Raw genomic sequence first — 27,214 nt, 5'->3', positions numbered from 1 at the left:
TAAATTTATTTTAGATATAAAATATGGTAGGCATGCAGCCAGAAATTTGCTTTGATAAAGCTTGGATTGTATGCGGGTTGCCAATACTGGTATTTTGTAGTCAATTGGTGTGCATCAGAAAACCATACACTTCAATAAGTCAGCGATACATTCGCTTGAAGTAATGCTGATAGTTAGATTCATAGTTAGATAATACTTTTTGTTAACTTCATTAAATTGTTAAATTCTTAATAAAATCTTAAGATTTGCCAAGGACTGGCTTTTCTCTCTAGGGATAATTGAACATTTATTTTGATGTTATTTCTATAAAACACTTATGTAATATATCCCACATTATTTTTTTGGCATACGTTTTTGTTATATGGTTGTGGCTCAATTCTAGTCTTATGACTTCGGAGACCACCCAATGCTCTTTCTCTTTGTTATTATCAGCTGTAAAATCAAAATTTAGGAGTAAATGAATCATTATTAATGTATTGCAAGTAGTCAAATCAAAGGAAAAAATGTGGAGAGTATAGGTGGGGGGTTGGGAGGGGAAGAAAGCCCCTGAGATCCCTGGCTATATGCCTGAAATATGCATAAAATCACTCATATCTATACATCAAATTGCTTAAACCTACTTTCCATTGATCTTGGCCTAACCAAAGATGAAATTTATATTGGCTACTGAACACACATTAGGGTCACCATAAAACCAACATGATCGTAACATTTGACTCTGTTTCCCAGACATTTTCGGGGTATTTCAAGCCCTGAATCCTTTTATGTGATCGCTACAGCCTTGATATATAGGAATAAACATACCCTATCTCAATGACTACTGGCCAAGTCTAGGTAATTGCTTTAAATTTCCCTCCATCCTTTATATGCTAAGAAGAAGGCGTAGCCCAAAAAAAAACTTCGTGAGGGGTTCGATTTAGAGAGGGGGTACATTTTGGGGAGGGTTGAGGGGGGAGTGAGCTTAAGAACGTATCTTGCAGACATTTCTTTGGGGTTGAATTCCTTAAGACCCCTCCAGCTCACTACAGCTTTGGACACGAAATCACTCATTTCTGTATTTCACCCAGTGGTGGTTTCAGGAAATTGCCGGGAAAAATTTGGTATTCACTTTGGTGTATTATGATCATAATGATACATTAAACAAGGCAGGTACGGAAGTAGGGCAGGGCAGAGGGGGTACATGCACCAGGCGACAGATATTATAGGAGGAAACAAAATTTGAAAAGTATATTTAAAAAGTTAATTAATTATTTAACAATAATTATTCATTTATAAATTATTAAATATAATATAAAAATTCTCCATAACAAACATACGGTCTGTAATTTCAACTAATAAAGTAGCTTACCAATGTATTCTATTTTAGTGGTGGGGGAGGGAAAGGAAGGGAGGATCAGGGGAGGTGGGGGGGGGCAGTAAACTGATCTTTGCTCCCACTGACAAAACTCCTAATTCCGGCCCTGAACCAAACCATTAAAATCGTCAAACATTCAAAAATGAAAAACTTCCGTAAGCCATTTTGCCTAGTGCAAGGGGGACCACAGACACCTTCACCTTTCCCTTGCCACCACCGCTGACTTTCACCATTTCTTTATTTCTGAATGAATTATCGCAGTATTTTGCGAATTTTCATAATTATGATGCAGCCATTCCTCCAAAAATGATTTTACACTATCTTCATCACTTCAGGCACAACTTACATTTAAACCAGAATGTCTGGGAGAGGTCCTTACGGCGAACTTTCCTTTGAGTCGAAAAAATGCCCAAATACGAAAGAAATACGTTATTTTGTCGTATTAATAGCAATCATGTGCGCTAAATGTCAGAAAAATGAACGAATACACGGAAGAGTATTACGTAATAACAGCAGTCAAATGCTCCCCCATGCCATTCAAGTGTAAACAAGATTCAGTCAAACTTTTCAGTCAGTACCTACGAGCAAGTATAAAACTAATTGGGATTACCACAGTTACGGTATGATAGTTGGAGGAGATGATCGACAGCTGAGGTCATTTGAGCCATGAGGGAGGGGTAGGTAAAGAAGCGTAGAGAGAAACCCGGCGTCGGCATTAGCATGCTCTGAACGAAAGGCGCCAAGGGGACCACGGCTTAACGTCCCATCCGACGGATGGAGTGTTGCACCTGTTACGTCCTCCACACATCATTCAAACAGGGTGACTGTCGACGAGTTGACTTTGTGTAAGTCCATAGATAGTAATAATTGAAACAGCTGTAGTAATTTTCCATACTTTTTTAATCTTTCTCGAGCGGTTTCACTGCTCTTGAGACCGGTGGCGCAGCGAGGGGGGTTTTGGGGGATAAACCCCGCCTCCCCCAGAGCTCAAAAATTTTTTAAAGTCTAATCCATTTTACTTAATTGGATTGATATTACTAATAGAATAGTGTAAGGATTAATACATTATAAATCCCTCATAAAGCCGTAAAATTCACCATTTTTAACCATTTTTCTTAATATTCCGCCATTTATTAATCTCGCACCTACCGCTTATCCTGGTGGGTATTCCGTATCCCAATACACCCCGATATTAGTTGCACCTAAACCCCACAGACGTAATTCCTTGCTCCGCCCCTGCTTGAGACAGCTCTTGAAAACGATGCGTAAGCATTGAAACCGGTCGAGAAAGATTAAAAAATGGGTGGAAAATTACTACAGCTATTTCAATTAGGTATTACTATTCAAGTAGGAATCGGTCAGTCCCTGAAAATTCCCTGCCACCGCCGGGATTTGAACCCGAGCCCATGAGGTAGGAAGCCAACACACTAGCCACCACATCAACCCGATCCCCGCCTATCTTGTGGTAATACCTTCACTGGATATGCTGCACATGACGTAGAGCGAAGCCCTTTCTCCTTTCCGAAACATTGGGACTCGATCTCACTGCTTGGCACTTCCGCTTTCAAATAACACCTCAGAATATGCGAGATATATTGCTGTAATTTCGAATATTTCAGTCGGTCAACGTTCTCATCCATCCGACGCCAGTCAGATTTCCGAAAGCTCTCTTCAACTCGCTTAACGGGTTGTTCCGGTCTGGGAATGCGCTGTTACTCAACTTTATGCCGGCCGGCATCTGTTGCCAACTATCAAAAATATCTCTGGATAGTATCCTGTGTTGCAAGGATACCCACCAGTACTATGGAGTCGCTATCCTAAAGTCCTCAAAGACTCTAAAGGACGATTTCCCAACTTTACCAAAACTAGGATGCGATCCTAAGTGTAAAAGGAATAAACGTGAAGATCTCTCGAGGTGCTTAAGACTAAAAACAGGCAGGAATACAGTCTACTATCGATGCTGCTCATTTATTTATTCTTGGAACACACAATGAAGGAAGATGTCGAAACGAATAAGAGTAGACTGAAAGTGAATGACAACCTTTATAAAACCATTCGATTTGCAGAAGAAGTGGATATAGTATACAGTAACAGCGAGTTGCAGGAAATGAGCCAAATTTAAAAAAAACAATAGGGGCACGAAAATAAACAAAAACGAAACTAAAATAACAATATATATGACAATTGGACCGGAGGATAGTGGGATCTAACCGAATAAATGGTGTCTGTGAAGATGTAGCACGCACAATTTGTAATAGGAGAGTCAATCCATAGCGCTTGCATTGGTTATCCGGAGTGAAGAAGGCCTATCAAACAAGTTACAAGAACCAAGTTATTTGGCGAGGAAGGACCATAATTTTAAGATAGAGGGGTTAGGCGAGGCAGCTGTCAAATACACTAAAATAAACTTTCCCTCCTACATATAAGACTGGAATGGTTTACCGGTCGAAGTATTGGAGCCTTTTCCGACTAAGATTTTTATGACGAAGCTGGAAAAATTGAAACGTGAGGGCCTTTCTGCATTAAGCATTTTGCATTCTGGACTATCATATATATTTCTCTACGGTATGTCACCACCCGACCATATCGTTGACTTGTAAAAGTTTGTTTAATTGTACTCATAATGGTATTTCCTCAGTGTCGGGAGCAGGGGCGCAGCTAGGAATCACGCCTGGGGGGGCGGGGTTTAGGTGCAACTAATACCGGGGTGTGTGGGGGTGTGGAATGCCCACCAGGATAAGCGGTGGGTGCGAGATTAATAAAATGCGGAATTTTAAGATAAATGGTTAAAAATGGTGAATTTTACGGCTTTATGAGGGATATTTTATTAATCCTTACACTATTCTAATAGTAATACCAATACAATTGAGTAAAATGGATTAAAATTAAAAATTTCTCTAAGCTCTGTGGGGGGGTTTCATCCCCCAAAACTCCCCCTCGCTGCGCCACTGGTCGGGAGCAAATATAAGGTAGGGATCAGTGGCGCGGCCAGGAATTTCGTTCGGGGGGAGGGTCCAAAACCAGGGGGGGAAATTTGTGAAAAAACAGGGTACGAAGCAGATGGTTTTAAACTAATTTTAACACTTTTCACTATCGAAAATCTTAATTTGTTAAAGAGATATTTTGTAAATTTTTCAATATTTTGTTTTCTTTTATGATTGTGTTTTTATATTTCGTGGGGGGGGGGGGGGGGGGGGTTCGGACCCCCCTGGCTACGCCACTTGTAGGGGTCCAATATAAGGTGGAAGTCCACTCCCCGCGCGAGGCTCTCTGGCTGTTTTCCAATTCGCAATTATTCACCCTTCGTGCACTTGAAATCGTCAACTTACGGATGTGACAACAGCAAGGATAGATTCAATCCCCAAGGGCGCAAGGGAACGAAGGGTAAGTGAACAAGGGAACGCGGATGCTCCCTCGTTAACGTGCCCTCGTAGGAAGTGGACGTGAAAATGGCGGCAATGGAAAACTCAGAAATCTTGAACTGGAGTTTTAAGTAATTTTGTGTTAATCATATGAGCTCTTTTACGTAATATAATATCGGCTTTGTGAATTCTTGCTCTTCTCCGGCAAAAATATAAGTATAAAGGTGAAATTGATTCTTAAATCACCACCAGATGTCCTAACACTACCCTGCGCTTCACATTTCGTTACTGTCAATAGTTCGCATTATTTCCGTTCACACTTTATTGCACCAGTAGAGCATTAACCCGGAAACGCCCGATTTAAAAAGTTTATGTGATTTTTGTGGTAACCATGTGACTAAATGTCAACGAAATTCCGGGTCATTAGGAGCAAATTTATTCTTTTACCACTAATAGTTACGTCTTGCGGTACCACCAAAATGTTTTGCATCATAACATCCCAAATATTAGGCTCACATAAAATAACCATACTTTTTATGAGATGTACATGTTATAACAATCATAATTTCACAACAAAACCTTCGCATTAACAGTACATAAGGAGTAAGTAAAGAAAATCGAAATGGATTCTCTAAAAATTCCGTTTTTTTGGGCTAGTTGATAATTCACAAATTTCAAACGGCTCTAAATGCGTTAATTACGGCTTTAACATATAAAAAATGTCGGAAAAATGTTATTTAAAATATAATTATTAATTTAAAACTCTCAAAAACCCTAATAAATTGCGATAAATGACAAAAAAATTACGTTTAACACTGCACTACCAGCCGGTACCATTTAGTACCGCTAGGCGTTAACGGGTTAAGGGAGCAGGGAGTAAGGGAGTAAGGGAGCAGGGTGCAAGGGAGAAAGGGAACGAGGGAATGAGTGCACACTACGTGGATTGGAAAACGGCCTCTGTATGCATCATTGAAGTCTTGCCCGGGCGGTACGAGCGGGGTGTTATATCTCGCAGCGGGGGTGACTGACTCCCTCGCCCAACGTTCACAGCGAACCTCCGACTCTCGTGACCCACTAAACGTTCCTCGCTCTTTGGTCGCAGTTCAAGGGCAATGTCCTTCGAGAAAGTTCCGTGCTTCACTCTCGAGAACACTCTCCCCCAGTCACGAACCGCTCACGTGCACCCCAAGGAACACTGACCCCCCATGCACGATCAACACAAAACACCCTTTCTCATTTGCGCTCATTGTCGCCGCAGTTATCGCTTCGAAATATTCGAATGCATTGTGGTGCCATGAAGAATGGGGAAGGTGAGGTGGACGGAGAGGAGGAGGAACAACGAAGTGCTGGAAATGGTGGGTAAGGAGAGGCAGCTTTTAGATGAGATACGGAGGAGACAGAAGGTATGGATGGAGCGAGTACTGAGCGGGGAGGGGATGCTGAAATCGAGGGAGATGTAGGAAAAGAATAGGATTTTTTAGATAGAATGAATGGGAATAGGTCTTATTGTAAATCTAAATTGTAAATCTAAGAGGGAATAGCTTGAAGAAAGGGGAGGCTCCCAGTATTCTTCTCAAGTACTCCATGGAAACCTACCGTAATCTATAGAATGCTTAAATAATAATAATGGAGTTATTTCTTGCCGAAACGCAAAATAATTCCCCATAATCTTCAAAAAGCAGCACACCTGAGGTTAGTACGTAGCGATATCCCAGTGAGACTGTTGGCTCAATTGAAGGATTGCGGTCCGCTGAAAAATCTATTGCATCGTTTACCAGGCGTATCCTTGACAGCAAAAGTCATTTTCGACATATTCCTCATGGAGTCAAAGTAAAAGCACCAAAAAAGTACCAATGAAAGACAAAATTTAAGAACAATCGCACAATCGTCAATATTTTTCACCAAAATCTGTGTTATCCACCAGTGTACAAAATATCCAATTGGACCATTCGTAAACACTCAACCGCCTAGATATTTTCCCGGCGTGCTTCGCGACGGTTATCAGACGCTGACTTCGAAATCAAATGCTGCAAAAGAGGGTTTTTCCAAAGTTATTAACAGCGAACGAACTCACTGAACTTATCTGCTTAACCTAGCTGCCTAACCAGGGACATGATTCTATGAGTTTCTGATGTTAGATAGGGAAGCTATTGATAAAAAAGTACAACAACCGCTTGGTTCGATATATCCTTCTCTAGATTCATTATATACAAGTAATCCGTTAGTTAAATTGTACAAATACTTTTTTCCATCGAGACCTCGTTTCCCTTAAATTCAATAAATAAACTTAAATGCAAAAACCATTGTATCAGATTTTAAGACGTCAAAAGCATCCAAATTGAACTAGAAATAGACAAATGGTCTTTATTTAACCATGACTAAATGTAAATATTGACTTGATACGGTTTTATGTAAATACCACCGCAAGTAGTAATCTACTTATCAGAGCAAGGGGTCAGTACCCTTCTCTAGGCCACCTTACTTGCTCATGTTGTGCGCTTAGAAATAATTGGGGAAATAATAATAATGACCCGAGAAAAGAACCTACGACCCTTCGAGGAGAAGTCCAGCTCTCTACCCACCTGTCTAGCATGCAATCCAATCAATCAGTAAAGAGAATTTTCTTATTTATGATGGTCACAAGAAATGATTTAGCAATATAAATCACATAATAATCGCCGAAACTATCGTTTCAAATTACATGACAGTTTTATTGCGGATATCCATTGCTTTTTATCACCTTTATTGAGTGATTATATTTGAATTGGCGACGCATACCTTTTCTCTTTGATGTCTCACGACGAGGGATGACGGGCAGAGGTGACTAATTTTAAAACACTTTCTCTCTCTAGCGATGAATAATAACAAGGCTTATAACTTTCCATTCACGCGCCTCCTATTTTGTCATGTGTGACGCAACGCGCCATGAGGTCTTTGATCTCCATACCGACTTCCTAAGAAGGGGACATTAAGTGAGTTCGGTGAGGTTAGCAACGTCGCTGTGAGGTTCTTAAAAGATTAGGCACATGGGGTGACGTATCAAAATGCGCAATGTCGGGCAAAAGTCCATTAGAAAGTCCCTAACGGCTGAGTTGAGCTCCTTATCATTTGGCACGCTCGCCAACTATTTGTTATTGTTCATTGTGATCAAGTTCAGAAATAAAGAGATCCTTATTTCTCCGTTTATCTATCCGCCACCTTCTTTTTTGAGCCATTCGCGGTGAAAAACCGAAGGCCTTAACCCTATCGCATATAAGTTGATGACGTCGAGAATTCGTGCCAAGCGGGTCGCCGCTCATCAGTCACTCCTCGACCACGCAAATATTTCTCGCGTAGTTCGTTGCTGTTTACACTCTTGTCAGCAACTTCTTCCGTAAATGAATGGTTCTCTTTGAACGAAAAAATGACCCAGAGCACTACTGACGTTACCAATTCGTGAAAAGTGCAGGTATATGTATGAGCTTGCGAAGCAATTATGAAAATTTTATCCCCAAGAAAATACTGACATAAAAATTTTCGAATTTTAGATGCAGTTAAGTGGCGAAAAGGGCCCAATTTTTATACCCTGAATATTAAACATGACATCACATCCCAGTTAAATGAGATGGATGAGTTATCATAAGATGAGGTATACCTCTCCCTCGGCAGCGGTACTGTTTTTTTTTGGCGACGTAACTTTCGTTAAAAATTACGTTTTCATCTTTAAATTTTCAAGATATCCAGAATAGAGATTTTTAAAAACATTTATTTTTACAAATATTTTCCTGCATATCAAACATAAAAAAGTATATCAGAAAAAATACTATGGTAATATTTTCAAATTTGGGCTACTGAAAAATGCTGCCAATGCTGGAAATTTGTACAGTTCAGATGTTGTTAAACATTGTAAAAGATACATCCTGTTTGCAATGAAAATTTCAAGATGTTAATATAAATACTGTTTTTCAGGTCATACGTCAACAAAAAGTACAAAATGAAAATGGCTTCGTATGAGCTGATAATCTTTAGACGATAACATGAGTTTGAAGGAATAGGTTACCAAAAAACACCAGCCAACGAGGAGGCATGGATCCCCGTGGAAATGCATAAAATAGACGAGCCAAGACAAGTTCCGTGGCCCCAAGGAGAGAGAAACTTTACAACCAAAGGATGGAGTAAATTTGACAATTACTTTCGGGAAATCGATACGTTGAAAATTAGTCTGGAGAGTTGGTTGTAAAACTTTCCAATCCGAATAGCCCCTCTCACAAACACGGGGTTCGGAAAACTTGAAAGAGGAGACATCAACGCCCGCAAAGGCCAGTGACACCGGAACGGACAATGGACTACGGGGAACGCGGCCAAAATCACGTATTAGCGCATCGCCGGAGATATTAGAGGTTGGACGTCAAAGGAGAAAGTTGCAGAGAATGAGGGAGAGTATGGTGATTCCGGTCTGTGATACCGCAGGATATTTCTATCGTCAACTAATCTCTTGCGGACGTTGAATAACCGACAGCAAGTCGTGTCCAAATTTTATCTCCAATAACCTCGGCATAGAAGATTCAAATTTTGGACACATTCAAATGCAAAATGGGGCCATCTATTTATACCCTGAACGTTGAGCGTGGTATCTTAATTTTGCAGTTGAGCATGGTATCTTAAGTTGAGCGAGATGGTGAAGAAACAGTTCACATACAAATTTCATATACATAGATACATGCCATGCAATTCTATAACTAAGTTTCATGAGGCTCTCATGAAGTGACGCAAGTGAAAATCCCTCTTGACGGAGGTATCTTTTTTTGGCGACTTAATATTTGTTTAAAACTTTCGCTTTGATATGCAATCAAATTGAACTATGCTTGAATGGACAGGAAAGATGAAATCTAAGTAAGTTCAGTACTCTTAAAATTAAACGATACACATTGAAATCCCGTAAAATACTTGATGGGAAATGCTTAAGACAGAATTTCATGAATTAACCGCGGAATAGAGACTATTTTCCGACATGAATGTGCAAAGTAAATCCATAAAATAATTCTGTAAAATGCTGAATGCTCACTGGTGTAAAAATCTGCTCCATGTTTATCCCTGTAATGTTTCATTCTTTTTTTTATAAATACTTGCATGGAAATCTGTCATCTACACACAGGTTTCGATCTGAGGGGTAAGCTCGAGCTTCCCTACTCCTGCGCCGTTCTAATAATTGTACATGTTTGGTAGTCTTTAAATTATCATTATTTAAAAAAAATTGCCAGGGACGCGAGGCAGTAGAGCAAGACGCAATTAATATTTAAACCGATTAAGACGCAAGTTCACATAAAATGCATATGAAAAATTATTTGCCTTGACACAGGATTCGAACCAGAATCGCCTATTACCTATAATCACCGATTACTACCCATGATAGTCAATGTCTGCTCCGACAAATATTGCCACCCTTAACAGCGTTACATCGTTTTTCGCAAAAGTTGTAAAAAAATTAATCCAAATCTCCGCAAGGCACCTCCACCTTCAGTTTTATCCTTTATCACTCCCCAATATCTCCCGTCTCTGACTTCAATTTGGCATTAAAGTCATTTAAAATGTCCTCGATTTCCACTGACTTGATATTGTTTCCTTCATCAACATCGAGTACCTTGCCGCCACACACATTTGAACTCCCTAATCCAAATTCCAGGCGATTGGAAATTTAGCGTTCTCGTTTCTGATGTCTTCCCGCTTTAATAAATTCTCTCCCTTCTGATTTATTTGGCTAGGGAACATTTATTACTATGGAACAGAAAGAGATAATGAAATGTAGTACTTTAGAAAGATGCTTGAAAGTGAATAACAGTTCACTTACTAATGCTACAGATACATGCCATGCAAATCTACGACGAAGTCTCGTCGGCATGATATAACTTAAGATATGATGAAATTATAAATTAATATTATCTTCGTCTAGAGGAATGATGAGAAGAATGAGCTTTCAGCTATCAAGTGAATAGGCGAATAAAATTAATTTCCCGACGACAAACCAACATTTGAGACCTCTAAATCCAGGTTACAGTGTCCACAATCAACTCTTTGCATGGAATCCTTGAAAATGGAAAATAAATTTCCATCAAGTTGGCCTTACTTGCTACTTTTTGTTGCAAGAAGGATCAATGCATATAAAAATTATACATAAACATTTAAAAAATGAAAAGTTTTTAATTTTTGTAATTATCTATTTTGTGATTGATGTGTCTGCAAAATATACTATATTATTTTTGTTCATATGGATTATTTGCCGGAGCAATAAATATTTTTCTATCCATATAAATATCTATTTATCAATAATTCAAAACATAGGCGCAGCTAGGAATTAAGGTTGGGAGGGTTTAGGTGCACCTAATACCGGGGTGTGTGGGGGTATGGAATACCCCCAGGATAAGCGGTAGGTGCGAGATTTATAAATTGCGGAATTTTAAAGATGAATGGTTCAAAATGGTGAGTTTTACGGCTTTCTGAAGGATATTTAATAATCCTTACACTATTCTATTAGTAATATCAATCCAATGAAATGAAATGGATTAAACTTAAAAATTTCTCTGAGCTCTGAAGGGGGTTTTATCCCCCCAAGCCCCCCCCCCCTCGCTGCGCCACTGATTCAATACCAAAACCCACTCCAAGAACCAAGCCAGGCATAAAATGTTATCATAATGGTTTCCAAGAAAGTCTACGCTAACATCCGTCCTCGTGAGGTTTATTTCTAGCGCTCGCAATGTAGATCTCAAATGTAAACACGACGTCTCCGAGTGATTGATGCCGGTCGCTTTCACTCGAAATAAAAATGCCCGACAACTCTGCCGCATTTGCCTCGGGCTAAAAATACCCCTGGAAAGCCGGCCGGTTTCTCACAATTGCGACCCAGTAAAGAGAAGTCGGCGGCGAACCAAAATTAGAACGTCGACGGAGGAAAGAAGAACCAGTTTCCTTTCCCGGATCGACCGTGAAATCCTTATTCACCTGAAATGTGTAGAAACGGGACGTGCGGAGGACAGGTTACGTATTAATAAGAGGGAATTCTATCCGAAGAAAGCTAAGTTCATCTTCCATCCCCCTCCGGTGACTTGCTCGCATTTCTTTAACCTCCACTTCGTCGGACGGCGGCGGTATTTATAGCCATCACACCTAAACCTGACCGACCATGTACGAGTTCTGTTGCGCTAGTGATTGCGGGATTTCCAGGATCAAAATAAGCTATAACTACCACTGGGCATCACGGAATATAATCTTCTATATTATTTCCACTGTATGGATACCTTTTTCTCAACTTATACGCAACCAAACTCTACAAATGAGGTGCCAAAATGCACAGAATTTATCAGAGAACATGTGACGGCATATCTTAATTCCTATATATTGCTATTGTTTCCTAAAATTGATTCTTAAATAATTTAGAAAAAAAACAAAATCGGTAAATATTCCTGACGTTAACTGCGCACAAACTGATACATTTGTTCATTTGCAACAATATCTTGCATTCTTTAAATAACTTTTATCAAAATGCAGCTGATTCCACATTCAAGTCTCCTGTTGATACGTAAGTATGAGTCATCGTGTGCGTTTAACAGAGGATATTGTGATTACTTCCAATGTTGAGTTTAAAGAGGTCCTTTGACCTCAATTTGTACATGAACATTCCAATTAAATTTGTACATACGACCCTGTATTTTTTTCTACATTTTAAAATTAGAAACGCGCCTATCCCTCTGTGGACCTGCATTGAAAAGAGCGAGGGAAGTCCACTGGGAGCGGGCGCAGCTTCAACAACGGCTCGGAATCCTTTTGTCCATTGCCTAATCAGCGCCTGATCATTCACGAGCCTCGCTGATTTAGACGCGAATCAAGTACCTTCTCAAGAGTTTTTCTTAAACTGAATCCGTGAAGTTTCAGTACAGTCCAAATAGTTGAACTGTTTCACTGCTTAAGAATGCGCCCATCTGCTTTTATATGAAGTAAGTGATTCCTTAGCTAGCGATGTTTTCATAAACCACATGACCGATATTCTTGAAGTAAGATTCCTTGTTCAAGCAGACCATGACCTTGGCACCTTGCCTCAGCCTTGAGGAGGATATCAATAATTATAGCGATGGTTTCGAGCCAAAAAAATTATGCGGATCATAGAATCTTTCAATGTCTTTAAACTATTAAAAAGCGCAGAATCGCATTCTGTTCAACAGTACATTACTTTCTCTCCTCGGTCCTAGCCTACTGTATACAATACATTGACGTTTGCATTTTTTCACCGCTTGGCTATGTGAAATGTCGTTATTGCTATTAGTTCAGTGCATTATGACAGATTTTAGCATCGCAGGAATCGCTAATGTTGTTTGTGAACATCTAATTAGCCATGCATATGAAGAAATGTCCCGGGAATGAGGAGGTTAACTTGCTGCCTCAACTCACCTGTTTTTGTTTCCTCCGCAACCGCTGTAGATGAAGTTTTCGCAGCTTTGAGTGTCAGGAGAATAGTAGAAGGCACGGAATAGTCCTCTACATGGGCCTGAGTCTTTGGGCAGGAAGCAGTCCGTGCTGGCGTCGAATGTTTGGTCGACGGTCTGGTCTCCAATGGCAACAGGGTAGTCATCGTCGTCATCACCAGCTCCCCTTGCCTCCACTGCAAGTAGTACGGAAAATACAAATTTTATTCACTGTATTAATTCTTAAAGCAAATACACGACAGTGCAGGATTTCGAACTAAATTAGTGTGATTTTCAATTTAGGTTAAGGATGTTTACATTTCTGTTTTGCATGGTAATAAGTATTGTTGAGTTGTGGTTTATCTTTAAGAAGGATTAATATTTAATGGTAATGAGAAGTGATCGATACGTGAATTTTATCTTTTTCTTTAATAGCCATCAGTCACGACGTAAACCCATGAATATGGTGTGGACAGAGCTCACGTAAATGTGTCAGGTGAAGTAAAATAACAGAGAGTTACAATAATTTCAAGACTATCGTGGAAAACTGATGAGAAGTAATTGAATTACCCTGAAGAAGCTAGCGTTATTAAAGCGTGTTGCAAGGGGGTTCTCGGATTTTAAGAAAAAGGAAGGAGCTACTTCGAAATGAGAAAACACAATGTTACAAAACATTGAAATGAATTGTACGGGAATATATTTTTGTCTTTCACTGATACGTGAAATCAAATTACTCTTGGTACCTTTCAATGCCCGATCAAAAAGATAGTAGTAATATTAAATATTTTACTCTAAAAGTACAATAGCATTCGTAACTCTACAAATACATAATTATTCTTAGTTTTTGCTGTTTGTAAAGCCATTTCAGGAGAAATCCAAACGGTACAAGTGATCGGTTGAGTCGACACTGAAGGAAAATATAAATTACAACACGAAATTTGAACAGAAAAATTTTCACACAGCGGCAATTTAGAGTTGGAAATTTTAAAATTTTTCATAAAATATTCTTATCCTCATAATGACATAGAGGTTGATATTAAGCGGATACGCTTCTGGATCGATAAAGTTCATATCAGAAGGCTCTCAGCGACCGGATATAACGGCCCAACCTTGATTCTGCGCCAGCTTTGCCACCCTATCCCCGTGCTTGAGAGTAATTATCGCAACAGTCGCGCGCCCCATTTGACTTCGAATGCAAATTTCAAACGGTGGAGGGAGAAGATAAAATATGTCTCTCGCGCCCGGTCCCATTCAATATTCAGCCTTCAGCTATTCCGGTCCCTTTTCACGCAAACCATCGCACTCCCTCGATATATCAATTCGCGCCTCGTTCTAAGCTCACTCTACCGTTAAGAGCTAGCCTTGTGGGGGGAGGGATTATTAAAAAGAAAAGGTTAGACGAAGATCGGGAAAAAGGAAGAGGAAAAATTATTCCATTATAAACTTCTACTGACATTACATATTAGTATTAAATCCCATTGAGGAATTGAATTATCTTCTTTTCTCGGTCATATGAGCTTTAAAGGAAAACTTTTCTATTTATGCGTCTGTTCAGGTGTCATAGCCATGATAAAGGAGAAAATGCATAGTATATATTGGGAAATCAAGAGCAAAGTGTTGTCCAGAAATGAACTACCACTGAAAATGCCGATTATCAAAATGACGAAATAGTTTGAGTTAGCAAATCTCCGAAAATTTGAGTGACCTCCACGTCTTTCTCTGGTTAGTTTGATGGAATCCATTCACAAAATGTATACCACAATAACTCTACCGTTGACACCATTATAACCTAATTTATGATATTATTTCGGCTGAAATTATTTTATAGCTGACAAAAAACAGCAAATCGGAGCCTATATCTGTGATTCAGCTCACTGTCCAAACTACTAGCGAATGATTCGTGAAATACTGCCGTACTGTTTATTTTAGACATACTTAGAAAGTAACAATATTTGGAGTGTATAAAAAGGGGAAATTGAAGCTAGCTTGAAAGTAAAGCTTTTGAATGATAAAACCATGATATTCCGTCAGTAAATATATTATTTTACTTTTATAATTATATCATATATTATTGAAGAATCAAAGGTTTGCCTTAATGTATGCTGCACTGAATTCAGGTTTCCAAGCAAAATGTTGGATTAAAATTAAATATCACTGAACAACTGAAATGCTATTATGAAATCCTGTTATAGTTCAACCCACACGACACTTAAACGCATAAAGTATGGGTGCCTCTAAAGAATGAAATAGAATTACGAATGAAAGTAAAAGGACACTCAGAGTATTTATAAAAAGAAACGAAGCCTGATTATTCGACTGATTCAGATATCACCGCATGCAAGACTAAATTTGACGTAATATCAGTTAAATTTTTAAATATCACTTTAAAAAAGGGAAATTTCGCCAAAAAAGCATTTCAATACAATCTTCCTTCGCTTCTTCTCAGTCAGTTTTTCAGTACCTATACGCTCTCAATCTCTCACTTCTTTCCTATAACTATCGACCTGACGTCTTCTCCAAACACCGCGATTGATATCAGCGCCTCCACTCGTTGACGCCGTAACTACCGCCCATTGCATACCACCCTTTTTTTAACGGTCCGTTCTCAAGGGGAGGGAAGTGTTTGGGATGTTGGCAGATATTCCTCCTTTTACCTCCCCGTCTCCACCCCATAGAAGCAGATAGCCGATTTTGGCACATCGATAACTAATATGAATCGAACATTGAGCAAAAAAATCTTACAAAATATAAGGTTTTATCGCTGTCTTCATCAAACTTGTGTGAAATAATTATGAAGAGAACAATAGAAATAGAGTAACAATAGTTTATAAAGAAAGGAGAAAATATAATTTTCTAAAAATTATGTCTCAAGCTAAAAAGATTGAGTGAGAAATATTTCCTTTGAAGACGGGCCGAAAATTTTGTCGCATAATGCATCGAATATATACAAAGTTACAACCATAGGAGATCAATAAATATTCGTGAGATATTTATGAATATTTCAACGCAGAAATTATCGATAGTTTTTACCGTGATTCAAAATCAACTTTATATGATTTACTATGATCAATGTTTTGAAAAAATGTAAATATTCCACTAATATGTCAATCATTGACTGTAGAAATGAGAAGACTATTTAGAATAGAAAAATGCACAGGAATTTTTATGCGGAAAATGGACCAAAAAATATTGATCAAAGTGGACTACTTAAGAAAAACGCTGATTCAAAATCCGCTAATATCCCCCGGCGCGGCGTAAGACCCTTGGTCGACCATCCTCTAAAATTCCGCCACCCTTCTTCCTTAACCCCACCTCCTGCTTTCGAGACGGCAGCCTCACCACCGAAGGCAGCGACTCCCTCGGCAACCTCCTTAACCAGTTAATATAATGCGCTCTATTAAGAGGACGGGATTTTTACGAGGCGTCGTAAACACGCAGTCTACCCTTTCCTCCAACACCCCTCTTCGCGAAGCTGCAAGAGGGGGTAGGCCGAGGCGAATGGGAGGTTGCAGTGGAGTGGGGTTTTCCTGTGGAGCACATTATTCCTGGGAGGGCGAAATTCTCCTGGAAAAGGGCTAATAATCATGGCGGCGTTAGGGCCAAGGAGAAATGGAGAGGGTTGCCCCGGAGAAATGTGGACCCGAGCGATGGGGTGGGAACGGTTTTATGAACTGCGGCACCACCGAGCGTAATAAGATGTCCTTTCGTCATATAAATACTCAGTAACCTTGTCAAAACTGTTTCCCAGCTGACAAGAGTGATTAGGTCTAGGATATTTTGAGGCACAATGCGTTACGTTAACTTGAATATCATTTTTAACAGAGTTTACCGTTTTTCAAAGTCAATTTTTATAACATGCATTGTCCTTATTTCCGTCTTTCTTCTTTCCTTTACGTCAATAGCTTCACCTGTGGGAAATCTTTGCCTGTAATTGTTGAATGGAAGCTTAAGGTTTTGCCGCGTATTTGTTGATTAATAGCTTCTTCTTTAAATAGGATCACCATTTCTTAGAAGTCCCTCGATAACATTCTAGCTCTTTCACGTGGTATAAAACCAATAAAAATAAATTAAACGATCCAATCATATTTTTAATGTGCCAAATTGTTGTAAAAATATCCCAATATCGTTATCGTTATTATTATAATCTGCAATTTTTCTAATATGGTAGTAAGGTCCACAAAGTATAGAATTCCGAATATGCTAATTATCGTGTAATAATACAAAAATATGATGCCACGAACATCTTTAGAAATTCAAGGAGCCCAAATTACGGGCTTCCAAATCGAAAGAATATTCTGTATTTCCAGAGATACAACTGCACCTTAGTTACGGTGAGGGAAGGCCTTAGGATTCAGTCTGTAAAAAAATTATTTTTAGATTTTCTCTAGGCTCAAGACTGGTAGAGAGAAAAAATCATAGCTGAAAACCTTAGGTTTGATTAATAAAAAGTAATTCATACTTAATTAAGGCTACTCAAATAACGCTTAATGCATTTCAATCACAAATTTAACATTTACCTCCTCATTTGTCCCTATTAGATCATTTTTTGGGATGATTGTCATATCTGTCCAAAAGTAAACTCATGTTAATTGGCACATATTTTGGGCCTGGCGTTGAAGGTAGCGTAGCAAGGAATATGAACCGAGTCGACTCAAGATCTACGGACCCAAGTATGGAGCGGGAACGGTTTTATGAACTACGACCTCTCCACTAAACATAAGATGCCTTCACTTCATACATATATTTAGTATTCTTGTTAAAACTGTTTTAAAAACTGTCGAGATAGATTAGAATAGGATACTTCCAAACCCCAGATTGGATGAATATTCAGCATTCCTAGAGCTACAATTATATCATTACATTTATGGTCATGGAAGAGTTTAGTCACACTTAAAAAGTATTTTTCGAATGCTCAGTAAAGGTGGAGAGAAGATGGGTTATGAAAGTGAAATTCCTAGCGAAAAAATATAAAAATCGTCAGGAGTGATTCCTCATCTTAAGAAGAAACAACTCGACAGGTTGAATTGAGAGTGAAATTTCAATAATCTTGGTCACAATGCCTGATAAAAACAAATAAACGAAGAATGAAATTGGAATAGTGCCAGGCTCACTATGTGACGAGGGCACAAAGAAGAAGATAGAAGGTTAGAAGGCATACACGACTCAAGGGCATGGGTGCGAGGCGAGATCAAGTGAGATGACCGACGGAGAACGGAAAAGACAGACGACAAGACGTGAGAGCTGAATATGTATTAACTGTCGATAAGGTTAGCAAAAACATGCGGATAGACCAACTATTCGATGCTTCGACTGTTTAAGGATCCGAATGTCTTCAGGGAAGTTTAAAAAAAGCGAATATATCATGGCAAGGTAGTTTTTTAATTTTTAGAATCAAAATCTAGCTGCGACTATACTTTGATATGTTTATTACTGCGACAAATTACTCGTTCAAGATTTTCGCGATCATGATTCTTGAAAACTTCCGGCTACATTATATAGACCCTTTGTTAACACTATCATGTTGATCACATTTGAAAATTTCATTTCAATATACAATCTCAGATTTAAAATTTACATGGTTGAGATTTGGAAAATGTTGATAGTTCTATTCTAATGTATACCTCTGAAATAATACAACACGTTGTGTAAATTTTCAGGTCAAGTAATTTTTTTGCGAAAGAAACAGACAAAATACAACCAGTTGTGGTGGTGTGATTCACCATCTTAAAGAAAAGATACCACAACAAAATGACATTGAAATCGCCCAACCCTACGGAGTACTGGCCATGAATATGCGCCTCAGTGTCAGGCAAGCAATGCTACCCTCGTTTTCCTCTTGTGTGTTACCGCACGATTGATGATAACGCAGATATATCGAGCGTCCTTATGGCAAGGCGACTTCTAAGAAGAAAGACAATAGCATGTCATTGGAAGTATATCGGATAGCCGCCCTCTCGTCCAGCCTTGAGATTATTCAAAGAAACACAAAAGTAACAGTCCAACTCTTCCTCATATTTAAACCTTAACAGGAGGAGGGCTTATAACCCACGCGTAATCTAAGACCTTCAAATTCACGGATCAGTTAAGGGAAAATACCTCGAAGATCTTTAGGGAAAGGAAAAGTAAGCAGGGGCTGATAAATTGCTAAAAGCAGAAAGAAAACACTGGGAATTTAGAACGTCGAGCATAATGTCTAACAATTGCAATGGAATTCCGAGTAGAACTGTACAATTAGACTACTTTTAATTACAACTTCGGTTGGAATAAAATCTTTACAGATTTGAAGTTAGTCATCCAATAAGAATCATGGTAGAAAAGACTATTAATCTTACCTTTTTTAAGTTATCAGCCAATGAATGCTGTTATCTGGACTTGAAACACGTTATCTAAAAGACTATAGGTTTGTAAAGCCTAAACAAGTGCAATAAGGTTTATAAATATAATACTGAAATCTTCACAGAGAGTGCATCGGTATTTAAATAATTTAAATAGGACGTATCACTCTCGCTAGACCAGCATTTTTTGTAACGTTTAAATGGTTTAAAACTTAGCTCAGTAACAGTAGCAATAAATCAGTACATCCAATATAAATTTCAAAGGGAAACAGGCAGTAGTATTATCTAAAATGAAATTTTTTTTCTGTGATAAAGCCAAATATTGACAAAAGTCTATACTCTGTGAAGCCTCAAAATTTAAGGATGACGGTAAGTGGTTTAGATGGATCATAAATCACACAAAAACAAAATAGGATCGGTCGACAGGGATGGCACGTCCTCTTCACATCAACGGGTGACATCTATGAAAGCAAAGTTTTTTCATAACAAAATATGCAAAACATATTCTTTTGTGGTTCGCTACTGATCTTTAGAACCCTATGACCTTTTCATGTAGCCCTGCACTACCTAATAAAGAAACAATACCTACCCTTCGCCTTACTTCAATCGACCTTTACCTGAGACATTTAACACTCGTGAATATTATCTCTGGTAAGTCTTCTAACGATACCATATATCATTCTGACTGATTGTCCTCGCTCTGATTCCATCTGAACCTTAGATCTGAAGCCATATCCTTGAAATATGACTCATTTGTACATGCCATCCAGAAGACAAACAAACATCTTACTCTCTTTCATAGATTTTCACACACTAGGGAGGGGACCCATTTATCGCCATCAGATCACGTTAAAACTTCGCAGTGTGATGTAATCTTCTACATTATTTCTACTGTATAGATACCTTTTTCTCAACTTATACGCAACCAAACTCTACAAATGAGGTACCAAAATGCACAGAATTTATCAGAGAACATGCGACGGCATATCTTACCTCCTAAATATTGCTATTGTTTCCTAAAATTGGTTTTTAAATAATAAAAAAACCGGTAAATATTCCTGACGTTAACGGCGCGCAAACTGATACATTTGTTCATTTGCAACAATATCTCGCATTCTTTAAATAACTTTTATCAAAATGCTGCTGATTCCACATTCAAGTCTCCTGTTGATACGTAAGTATGAGTCATCATGTGCGTTTAAGAGAGGATAGTGTAATTACTTCCAAAGTTGCGTTTAAAGAGGTCCTCCGACCTCAATTTGTACATGAACATTCCAATTAAATTTGTACATAAAACCCTGCCTTGTTTTTCTACATTTTAAAATTATAAATGCGCCTATCCCTCTGTGGACCTGCATTGAAAAGAGTGGGGGAAGCCTGCTGGGAGCGGGCGCAGCACGCTCGTATCTTTTAATAGGAATTAGTATCTTCTCATTCCAATGAGTCTTGGTTACTGAGATATTGTCAATAGAATATACTGGCATAATGCCGGGTTTTATAAAACCCATGGTAAAAAAGATAACACAATATAATGGCAATATAGCCCCATTCACATTTAAGGAGACACTTCTCCGTATTAAGGCTTGAGAGAGAACGTTAAATGGGCAATACTGCCATTATGTTGCGCTATTTATGAATATAGAGTTGCATAAATCTAGGAGATCATAATACTTCTTAAACGATATTCGATAATACGAGGTGTGCTCAGAAAATAACGGGAACTAAGTTTTTAAATTTCTCGCGACTTTGGGTGACTGCCAGAAGTTTTATTTATTATATTACTACTTCAATAATTCACAATTAGTATACATGTCCCTAAAGTACGATAAATGTTTCAGCTGTATTCATCGTTCATTTGGTTATACTAATGATAATTAGTTACTAATAGAATACTAATAATACCTTTTTTTTAAGCTAGGCCATATTAGGCTCACACTTCATAACTTGTTCGTGAATTTTGGCAAAAACAATGGTGTACCGATTACCCAACCTCTATATATTCGCCTGACATGACTTCAAGTCACTTTTTCCCATATCCTAATAAAAGGGCCGTCGTATTCCAAGTATACATGACACTAACGGCCGTTTCAATAATGTCTGGTTAAAATTTTGCGAAGAACGAAAAATAGAGTTAACTCATCCTTGCGTTGGAGATTATGAATTTAACTAAACGTTATTTTTAACTACTTTTACTTACTGTAACTTACTAACATTCTCCAGCTAAAGTTTTGGCTGTGCCGTGTTCCGGTTAAGACTAACCAGACATTATAAAACCGGCCCTAAAAGAAACTACTGACAGCGGTAATGCTTATCCCAAGGATCCAAAAAATAGACATTATTTTTAAAAACTAAAACTCCCGTTATTTTCAGAAGTCATCTCGTATCTCGAAAAGCAAGGCCCATCGGACGCCTCATCAGAATCACGTATCTCTTAAAATTTAATTTTTTATATCACTACAAATTTGATCGCGATCAGGCAGTAAAACTTGGGCACCTTCCCTTGTCAGCTGACCTATATAGCGTTTATTTTTGGAACGAAGGCATTGCGGTAATCGTTGTAAACCAAATAGCTGCGCCGATGAAAATTTTAAAATTTCGTAATCAATTACCCTCTGTTCGCACGTACGTGAATCACACAATACTTGATCTTACACAAGTTTGAATATGCTGGATGGTTTAGGATTTCAAAAGACCAAATGTAATATGCTCTAAACCATCTTTTATTGAACCTCATGACGATAGGACTCGCACAATGGCTTGTTTGGGAAAATTGTTATTTTACAATCCGAAGCCCATGGAACAGAAAGTCGCGTATCTACTCTAAGTAAATGCACATCATATTTGATATAAATATTTATCTATGTATGCTAGCTGCTGAAGTCATTTAACCCAGCCACGGCAACCCTTAACCAAGTATTTATTTCTTTCTGTGATTCTAATTTCACCACATTTTCTGATTTGTTGAGTCGATAGTTTAATTTTAGCGAAATAAAATTTTCATATCATCATAGTTCCCCTGCAGGGACGCTGAGAGATTATCCAAAGCATAAAAGTAAAACAAGTTAACTGAAAACTGTATTAAAATTAATATTTACTACCATCGTTATGAATTATTATGCAGGGCGCAACACTCACCGTGATATTCTTTCGTTCTTGCCAACTGCCGAGCTCGCTGCCCTGAAGAGGCTGAGTTTGCGGTAGCAATACTCCGTTATATTTCGCCCCACCTACTTGCCGCCAACCAGAACAGGCTGCGATGCTTGGCAAAAAGAGAAAGGAAAAAGTGTCCCGAAGACACTGCGCCGGCCATGTCAGACCACGTCATATTTTGCATCGCCACCTTCGCATCCTAACGCCTCTATTCTCCTCAGAATGCATGTATACAAGAGTGTTCGATTTGCCTGCGTGGTAGCCAAACGTTGAGACCATCAATGAAACCACAAATTAACTATTATTAGCGGCAATAGGAAAATGAACTGAAATACTTAGCGGCAGAGTAAAGAAACTATGTATTGTATAACGTATTTGTATATACCTCCTACGTCCTATACCTCGGACAAATACTTATCTTAAATCTTATCGTATATCTGGTTGTTATCTCTGGAATTCTCTGTCGTTATCTATAAAAAATTCCTCTTCTCTGTATATTTTCGAAGGAAAAATATTTTATTAGTACCTCAGTCAGTTAAATATACGAATATTTTACGTCGCCTTTGGCGCAAAACTCCATAAAAATAAACAATTAATATCCCATAGTTCAATAATCCGAGATGTATGTTCAAGGCACTAAAGACATCAGCGTGATAACCAAAATTTGAAACCGAAAATGAGTCATCATGATAAAATTCTGATGCGTATCATTTATATGAGATGTTAATTTGATAGATATAAAATTTCCAATGAGAATAAACAACATAAAAGTGTTATCTTCAACGTTAGCCATTAAAACAAATCATAATAATATTTACACTATGTTAGTGTGGCAAGTAAATTGTTCGCAATAATATAATCACAAGAATTAAGGGAGAGGTTAAAAATTTAACGAAAGAATTCATGATTAAGTTATTTTTGATAAAGTTGCAGAGTTTGAAATGTCTAATCTGTCGTGGATGACCAGAAGGAAGCCGCATGAACCGAAATCATTTTCCGGAAAGACGGATATTCACATATTATTATATTGAAACATTTGCGAGTAATGTAGAAAAAGTAAGCACGTCAACCTATCATCCCCGAACACTTAAATAGAGCAAATATTACTAGTCTGAGCACCTGTGGTGTAAACGATATGCAATCATGAGCAGAATAAATGCAAAACACGCAGTATTAGGGTAGCTGGAGGAAATGCTTTAAAGAAGTGTGCATAAGCTTGATTGTTCAGCGAAATTTCTCAAATTAAAAACGCTCCCAAAACTATAGGATATTAGTTATGAAGGTATGACGTGAATTCTGCGGGTAGAATTCATTTGCAAATCATGTGTGTTTAATGTAAAAAATATTTTTCATAAGGAGTTGAAACTTCAGCAGAGTTACGAGGGCTTGTGTCAGGATATGCGACGGATTGACATAAGGAGTTGGCACGTGAGTAAAAGCAGCTGGTAAATGATTTTCCACGAGTATCACGCTGATGAATGTCATAAGAGGCTCATAGAGAAAGTAATAGGGTCAGGGTGGAGAGTGCATCCACGTTACCAGCCTAGACCTTGAGATTGGAGCATGGTGAATGAAAGTATAAAGTGACAGCACTACATTTTATCTTCGAGTGAGGTAGCAAATGCATCCGAATCCACGAGGCTTTTTATTCGTTAATAATTATTTTAATTACATTTAAGCTCAACTGATTCAGGCGTGTTACAGTGAAAGTAAGACATATTGAATAAAAGATAGTTGCACTTTTCACAATAAGTGAATTTTCCATGCCATTAATAACTGTGGAAAAGTAAAACTCATTTTTCATTCAATTAATTACATTTCCTTAGGCTTACCTAATTAATTCATGGGGTTCTTTAAAGGATAGAAAATCAAGGAAAAAATGAAAACTATAGCAGTCAATGATGTAATAAAATATCAAAATTTTGTACTAATTCTCCACATAGTGCTTGCTGCAAATGAAATGCATTCATCACCTACTCTTAGTTGATGATCACGACCGCGGTGGAAATTAGTTAGCCAAACATCTTCAAATCTACCGGTGTTTTAGCAACAAAGCTATGTCGAAAATTCACTTAATCGTTGAAAATACTGGGCTACAAGGCAACTGATACAATAAATATTCTCTCTCCGAGAAAATAAACCGTATTTATTCTAAAAAATATAAAATAAGGAAATATTTCTAAAGAAAAAGTGGCTAAAATGAAAAACAACCGCCTAAGTTCTTTCAAAAGCATCGTACACTTTTTCTTATGGATATTTAATTGTTCAATGGTAATTTTCAATAATACAGTAGTTCTGCCTCAATGAATATATTTACTGAAGATTTGTTCATTACTAATATGCAGGTATCTTGAACACACGATGGTTAAAAATTTCTAATTCCTTCTTTTTGTTTGAATTTGGGTATATTGTTATTTGGTATGCCTATCGAATGCATTGTAATTGATTTATATGTAATCTATGGATTTTATTGACCTTAAACTTGATGAAAAATTCAATAAGCTCACATAGAAAATAGTATGGCACATCTTACCTGAGCAGTCTCTTTGCCAGTACCACAATATTCACTTCCTGACCCAGAGAATCGAGTTTACAAATACACATGAACGCCGCAGTAAAATGTAAATTAAAGTATAGCACGCAGAGAAAACAGAAATGTAGCACTCCATTTGTGATCTTTATCTATCTAAATCAAGAATAAAATGACCAGTAAACAAAGGTTGTCGTGAAGGACTTATTACATTCGCTTGACTAGGCAGATGAAGTCTTTTTCGTTAACGCATTATATATTTCAAACTTAACCATCACCTTGAAAATTTCAGAGTATGTAAGTTAGACCCTTATCAATATTTATCTGCGTTTCAAATGCAAAATTATTTCCATAGATAAAATATTGACATGAAATTTTCACATTTAAGATATAATTAAAAACTGATTAGATCCACCTGCATATGTCCCCTGAATATTTCAAGATGATTGATTTAAACAAGTAAAAAGCAGGGAAAAAAGACCGGTTTATCTGAAATTCAACTCCCGCTCATGAGATTTTAACTACAAAGGCATTTTCAGATTAAGGAGTTACCAAACAAATAGTGTAAGCATGAGCCGTATGCAGTATAGTGGGAATAAAAGAGCAGCACGGAGAGAAGACGGCAAGGCTGCAATCATTATCCTTCCGCGATATAAATAATACGACGAATGCACAAAGTTTGCTCTTACACCGCATCTCACCGCTATCCAAGCAAGCTAGGTGAACTACAATGATATTCTGCGAAGATATTCCCATCGCTATTTTTTTTGCACGTCAACACGCCAAATTAAGGGCGTTGAGGTCACTCACCAACAACGGCGTCGTAGTAGGCCCGGGCGGCGACCTCCAAACCCATGGCCAACAGGAACACGGACGAGAACAAGACAGTTCGCCACATGGTGCAGCGAGAATCGGACGATTATGGGGACGAATATCAAACACACACGCGGGGCGGGACGGAGTCTTCTTCCGCTAAAAAATGGCGGATTTCTTCCTCACAGACGTTGAAGTCTCTGGAGCTCGGAGAGTCAGGAGAGGTTCTCTGGAGCGTTCCGAGTCTGCGGTGCCGGTTGAATGATGCTTGCGGGCTTCGGCGAGCGGAATTAAAAAGGCTGGGGCGGTGGGAGGTTGGTGGAGGTGGGGTAGGGGGGGGCGTGGTGGAAGGGCGGCTGGACGATTGCCGCCGGCGGGGTAGGCGGACGGGGTGGGGGACTGATTGGGGAAAACACTGGTAGGTGCGAGGACCTCGGCGGCGAAGGCGTCCGCAGATGGGGAATTCCCTCTCCCGGCCGGAGGAATCGCTCTAGCCGGCTTTCCACTCTCTCTTTTCCCCCCAAACCCTTCCCCCGGCACGTCAAACATAATGTTTAAAATTTTCTCCACACTTTTCTCCCAATCGAATGGGGGATAAAAAGTACAGTTTCCGGCGTAATTCGGAGAAAATCTATATTTATAAAAGAGGATGTCTGTTTTTCAGTCCGCTCGAAATCTTTTTATACTTACACAAAATTTCCACTTATACTTCTTTATCTTGTCTGACATTTCAAATATAGTGAATAATATAACAGCAAATTTTTGCATTTTAAATGTTTATTTTCCGTTTTATAAATGTTTATATTGTCGCTAATGAGGATTTAGGTGGAAGAGGGTACTTTTTAGTTTCAATCTCGCCAAAATAAAGGCATCTATTTGTTATAAACCCTTTCCAGCGCGTCAAACATAATTTTTCAAATTTTCTCCACACTTTTCACCCTATCGAATGAGGGATAAAAGATAGTTTCCGGCGTGATGGGGTGGAATTCCAAGTAACTATAAAAGGATGTCTGTTTTTCTGTCCTGCATGCGTTTCCATACAGCTACACGGATTGCGAAAAATTACACGGATTGAGCTAACTTTAAGAATTAAATTAATGAATTCCATGATAAGAATATAGAATTTTTATAAAAGGGCACTTCATCATTACCAGTCCATATTGAGAAGCCATTTGCAAGAGTTATACTTCTGTGAATAAAAATAAAGTTGAAGAACGTCATCCGCAAGTGGATTGCCT

General features: G+C 38.4%; 1 protein-coding gene across 1 annotated transcript in view; it reads right to left on the bottom strand.

The window, feature by feature from the left end:
- The window catches only part of LOC124169400 (carboxypeptidase inhibitor SmCI-like), a 35,653-nt gene extending 9,393 nt beyond the window's left edge, over positions 1–26,260 (bottom strand). The window contains exons 1-2 of the mRNA XM_046548000.1: positions 25,974–26,260; positions 13,135–13,345 (exon numbers count right to left, since the gene is read on the bottom strand). Coding sequence (XP_046403956.1) covers positions 13,135–13,345; positions 25,974–26,061 — 299 coding nt within the window. The 5' untranslated portion in view covers positions 26,062–26,260. The remainder of the gene's footprint in view (positions 1–13,134; positions 13,346–25,973) is intronic.
- Between the last annotated feature and the right edge of the window lie 954 nt (positions 26,261–27,214).

The sequence above is a fragment of the Ischnura elegans genome, chromosome 12 (assembly GCF_921293095.1).
Source record: "Ischnura elegans chromosome 12, ioIscEleg1.1, whole genome shotgun sequence".
Taxonomy (NCBI): Eukaryota; Metazoa; Arthropoda; class Insecta; order Odonata; family Coenagrionidae; genus Ischnura; species Ischnura elegans.
The sequence above is the reverse complement of the archived record's forward strand: the minus strand, read 5'-3'. Positions and strand labels throughout refer to the sequence as shown.